A 2,398-nucleotide genomic window follows, 5' to 3' on the forward strand; every position below is an offset into this window, starting at 1 on the left:
CTTAAATAGTAACCTCTATTTAGATCTAATGTTTATTCATGAAGTTTTAAATCACTCTGAAATTAGATTTTTCTATTGTATATTGGAAGCATTACCAAGGATAAAATGAGTTTAAAATTACAAATTAAAGATGAGGACAAATACTTATGCATGTCTAAAACTTTCAGACATATTCAATTTACCATGACAATCAAGTGAAGAGTTAAACAGGTTTAAAGAAATAATGTTTTATGCATAAATGTCAATGTGCTATAATGGGAAGAACCCTGGATTTGGAGAGTCACATTAGAAAACTATGAGTTGGATAATTTACATGTTGTGTGCTGATGGACAGTCACAATTATACTTTAGATTCACCTTCTATCAAAAGGCAGAGCAAATCATACCTAACACAATTGGATGGCAAGAAGGATAACAAATTTCAATGTTGTCCACAGAAAGGGTGTTTTATGATACCAGGAAATAAATAGGAAGTTCAATGTTTAATCTTGTCTTGTACCTCTTATCAGGTTCTTGCCATGGGTGACAAGGGAGCAGGCAACCACTCAGATGTAACTGACTTCATTCTTGTAGGCTTCAGGGTTCATCCAGAGCTCCACATTCTCCTCTTCCTCCTATTCCTGCTGGTCTATGGCATGGTTCTTTTGGGGAACATTAGTATGATGACAATCATTGTGACTGACTCCCAGCTGAACACACCAATGTATTTCTTTCTAGGCAATCTCTCCTTCATTGACCTCTCCTACTCCACTGTTATTGCCCCGAAAGCCATGGTCAACTTCCTGTCTGAGAAAAAGACTGTCTCCTTTGTGGGGTGTGCTGCCCAGCTCTTCTTTTTTGCCTTCTTCATTGTAACAGAAGGGTTTGTTCTGGCAGCCATGGCCTATGACCGCTTCATCGCCATTTGCAACCCTCTTCTTTACAGTGTGCACATGTCAAGACGACTTTGCACTCAGCTGGTGGCTGGTTCCTATCTCTGTGGATGGCTCAGTTCCATCCTCCAAGTCAGCACAACATTCTCAGTGTCTTTCTGTGCTTCCCGAGTCATTGATCACTTCTACTGTGATTCTTACCAAATTGAGAGGATCTCCTGCTCCAATCTCTCTGTCAATAAGATGGTGTCTCTTAGTTTGGCTGCCTTCATTATTTTGCCTACCATAGTTGTTATTGTAGTATCTTACATGTACATTGGGACCACAGTCTTGAAAATCCCTTCCAGTGAAGGGAGAAGGAAAGCCTTCTCCACCTGCAGCTCCCATTTGGGAGTGGTAAGTTTGCTCTATGGGACTGTCTCCTTTGTGTATCTCACACCTCCAAGCAATCCTGAACTGCGTAAAGTGGCTTCAGTATTTTATATATTGGTCACACCCATGTTAAACCCTCTGATCTACTCTCTAAGAAACAAAGATGTCAAACAAGCTTTGGGAAAAATCCTGTGGAAGAAAAAAGCTTTATACTAATTCCACTTTTTTTGTGACTTATAATGGGTTCATTGATAGTTTTGTACTGATTTGGTTTTAACATGGGGTCAAGTATGAGTCACTTAAGGATCCTTTAAGTTGACCACCTACAGATGAATGAATAGTTTTCATTGAAGGAGTAGTAGCAATCTATCATTCACTCTTCCTTGAGAGCAGTGTTATATCTTCAGCATCAATAGCATTTCCAGTCATCCGATCAACATTATAGTCTCCAATCTTTGTAGGTATAACTTTATGATGGTGGAGATAGTAGGGAAAGGGGGATTTAATTTTGTTATTATTTTCCTTTGGAACTACTCAGATGATAGACAGAAAATTGGTTTGGTAGGATGTTAATCTTAGAATATATTATCTCTTATTTATGAGTAGAGGAAGTGTCAACTCAAAGCAGGATGATTTCTCAGTTGTAATATTTAATTTCTGTATGAATCTATTCATAGCGATTTAATTTTGGGCCCACCATTCTTGAGTAGAAATATGGTGTCATATTTTAAGATTTTTTTTGTGTGTGCCATTGTGAGTTTATCTCAATAAATCATGGGTTTTATATCTTGTTATTTTTTTAAAATATTGATTGTTATTGATTTATTATCATATCAAAGAGATGGAGAAAGTTATTTCATACCCAGTGTTTCCAAAACTGGGCCCCCATATCTAGTCTTCAGTATCAGTGTTCTATCTTGAGGGGACAAAAATTGCATTGGATGTTCCAAATCACTTTTTCCAATTTGTACTGGATTATTTTTTTTCTTTGATAAATGCTATTTACCTGCACAAAATTTTTGTTTGCTTTGTATTTGGTATTTTAGTTGCATATGATCTTTTTGTTTTCCTAATATTTGTTGAATTGGTGTTGTAATTATAATGAAGTAATATACACTTGGAGAGTAATATCTTTGTTGTCATGTTGCTATAAT

The 2,398-nt window shown here is 36.5% G+C and overlaps 1 protein-coding gene across 1 annotated transcript; it reads left to right on the top strand.

Annotated features, from left to right (window-relative positions):
* The first annotated feature begins 518 nt into the window (after positions 1-518).
* On the top strand, positions 519-1,460 carry LOC124502692 (olfactory receptor 9K2-like). The gene has a single exon (XM_047067417.1). It carries the CDS (start codon positions 519-521, stop codon positions 1,458-1,460), a length of 942 nt encoding a protein of 313 aa, XP_046923373.1.
* Positions 1,461-2,398: the final 938 nt, after the last annotated feature.

Source organism: Lynx rufus, unplaced genomic scaffold, assembly GCF_022079265.1.
Source record: "Lynx rufus isolate CCGP_SWC_20201006 ecotype Redwood Valley unplaced genomic scaffold, mLynRuf1.p SCAF_7, whole genome shotgun sequence".
Taxonomy (NCBI): domain Eukaryota; kingdom Metazoa; phylum Chordata; class Mammalia; order Carnivora; family Felidae; genus Lynx; species Lynx rufus.

Excerpts from the sequence above, each read along its gene's own strand:
- LOC124502692 (XM_047067417.1), top strand. The coding sequence starts at position 519 with ATGGGTGACAAGGGAGCAGGCAACCACTCAGATGTAACTGACTTCATT.